The sequence below is a fragment of the Sander lucioperca genome, chromosome 13 (assembly GCF_008315115.2).
Source record: "Sander lucioperca isolate FBNREF2018 chromosome 13, SLUC_FBN_1.2, whole genome shotgun sequence".
Lineage (NCBI taxonomy): Eukaryota > Metazoa > Chordata > Actinopteri > Perciformes > Percidae > Sander > Sander lucioperca.
Window position 1 is genome coordinate 25954451 of NC_050185.1, and position 2500 is coordinate 25956950.

The 2500-nt window shown below is 38.8% G+C and overlaps 1 protein-coding gene across 1 annotated transcript in view; it reads left to right on the forward strand.

Moving 5' to 3' along the window:
* LOC116062373 (deoxycytidine kinase 1-like) overlaps window positions 1-2500 on the forward strand; it is an 8371-nt gene that overhangs the window by 5428 nt on the left and 443 nt on the right. The window contains exons 5-7 of the mRNA XM_031317046.2: window positions 1-148; window positions 488-603; window positions 1162-1261. Of these exons, the coding sequence (XP_031172906.1) occupies window positions 1-148; window positions 488-603; window positions 1162-1261 (364 nt within the window). The remainder of the gene's footprint in view (window positions 149-487; window positions 604-1161; window positions 1262-2500) is intronic.

Here is a 2500-nt window from a genome sequence, read left to right on the forward strand (position 1 = left end):
GTATGTGTTTGCGTCCAGCCTGTTTGAGAGCGGCAGCCTGGCGGAGACCGAGTGGAGTGTTTATCAGGACTATCACACCTGGTTACTGACCCAGTTTGAACCGGACATCGCCCTGGACGCCATCATCTACCTCCGCGCTCCGCCTCAGGTGAGTCTCACACAGAACTCTATATCCCATAATCCCTCAGTCCTACAGGTGAGTCTCACACAGAACTCTATATCCCATAATCCCTCAGTCCTACAGGTGAGTCTCACACAGAACTCTATATCCCATAATCCCTCAGTCCCACAGCATCATCTACCTCATCAGTGACATTAGGCAGCCAATCACAGTGACTTTAGACAGCCAATCACAGTGACGTTAGACAGCCAATCACAGTGACGTTACACACTCTGTATATTACAGCTCTGATGCCTTCATGTTCCCCTGTTTCTCTCTGTATATTACAGCTCTAACGATGCCTTCATGTTTGTCTGTGTTTTCCAGCGCTGTATGCAGCGTCTGATGCACCGCGGCAGAGAGGAGGAACAGGGAATCCCTCTGGACTATCTCCAGCAGCTGCACCGTAAACATGAAGACTGGCTCAGTGACAGAAAGCTCAGGTAACACACACACACACACACACACACACACACACACATAGAGACACACACACACACACACACACACACACACATAGAGACACACACACACACACACACACACACACACACACACACACACACACACACAGACACACATAGAGACACACACACACACACACACACACACAGACACATAGAGACACACACACACACACACACACACACAGAGACACACACACACACACACACACACACACACACACACACACATAGACACACACACACACACACACACACAAATAGAGACACACACACACACAAATAGAGACACACACACACACACATAGAGACACACACACACACACACACACAAATAGAGACACACACACACACACAAATAGAGACACACACACACATACACACAAAGACACACAGACAGTATTTCAGTTGTGTGATCTACTTGTGCAGAGTTTTGTTGCTCTTTAAGTAGACTTTGAATAATCCTTTTATCTGTGTGTGTGTGTGTGTGTGTGTGTGTGTATATCTCTGTATCTCTGTGTGTGTACCTGTGTGTAGTCTGGACTTTGAGTACCTGAATGAACTTCCTGTTCTGGTTCTGGACGTTAACGACGACTTTAAGAACGATCGCATCAAACAGGAAGCCATCATCGACCAGGTCAGGCTCACATATTACATGTTCTACTAGTATTTACAGGGTACTTTCCTGATATTTCTTACATGTTCTACTAGTATTTACAGGGTACTTTCCTGATATTTCTTACATATTCTACTAGTATTTACAGGGTACTTTCCTGATATTTCTTACATATTCTACTAGTATTTACAGGGTACTTTCCTGATATTTCTTACATGTTCTACCAATATTTACAGGGTACTTTCCTGATATTTCTTACATATTCTACTAGTATTTACAGGGTACTTTCCTGATATTTCTTACATGTTTTACCAGTATTTACAGGGTACTTTTCTGATATTTCTTACATGTTCTACTAGTATTTACAGGGTACTTTTCTGATATTTCTTACATGTTCTACCAATATTTACAGGGTACTTTTCTGATATTTCTTACATATTCTACTAGTATTTACAGGGTACTTTTCTGATATTTCTTACATGTTCTACCAATATTTACAGGGTACTTTTCTGATATTTCTTACATATTCTACTAGTATTTACAGGGTACTTTTCTGATATTTCTTACATATTCTACTAGTATTTACAGGGTACTTTTCTGATATTTCTTACATATTCTACCAATATTTACAGGGTACTTTTCTGATATTTCTTACATATTCTACTAGTGTTTACAGGGTACTTTTCTGATATTTCTTACATATTCTACTAGTATTTACAGGGTACTTTCCTGATATTTCTTACATATTCTGCTAGTATTTACAGGGTACTTTCCTGATATTTCTTACATATTCTACTAGTATTTACAGGGTACTTTCCTGATATTTCTTACATGTTCTACCAGTATTTACAGGGTACTTTCCTGATATTTCTTACATGTTTTACCAGTATTTACAGGGTACTTTCCTGATATTTCTTACATGTTCTACTAGTATTTACAGGGTACTTTTCTGATATTTCTTACATATTCTACTAGTATTTACAGGGTACTTTTCTGATATTTCTTACATATTCTACTAGTATTTGCAGGGTACTTTCCTGATATTTCTTACATGTTCTACTAGTATTTGCAGGGTACTTTTCTGATATTTCTTACATGTTCTACTAGTATTTACAGGGTACTTTCCTGATATTTCTTACATGTTCTACTAGTATTTACAGGGTACTTTCCTGATATTTCTTACATGTTCTACTAGTATTTACAGGGTACTTTCCTGATATTTCTTACATGTTCTACTGATGTTATTTTGGATATTTGAGA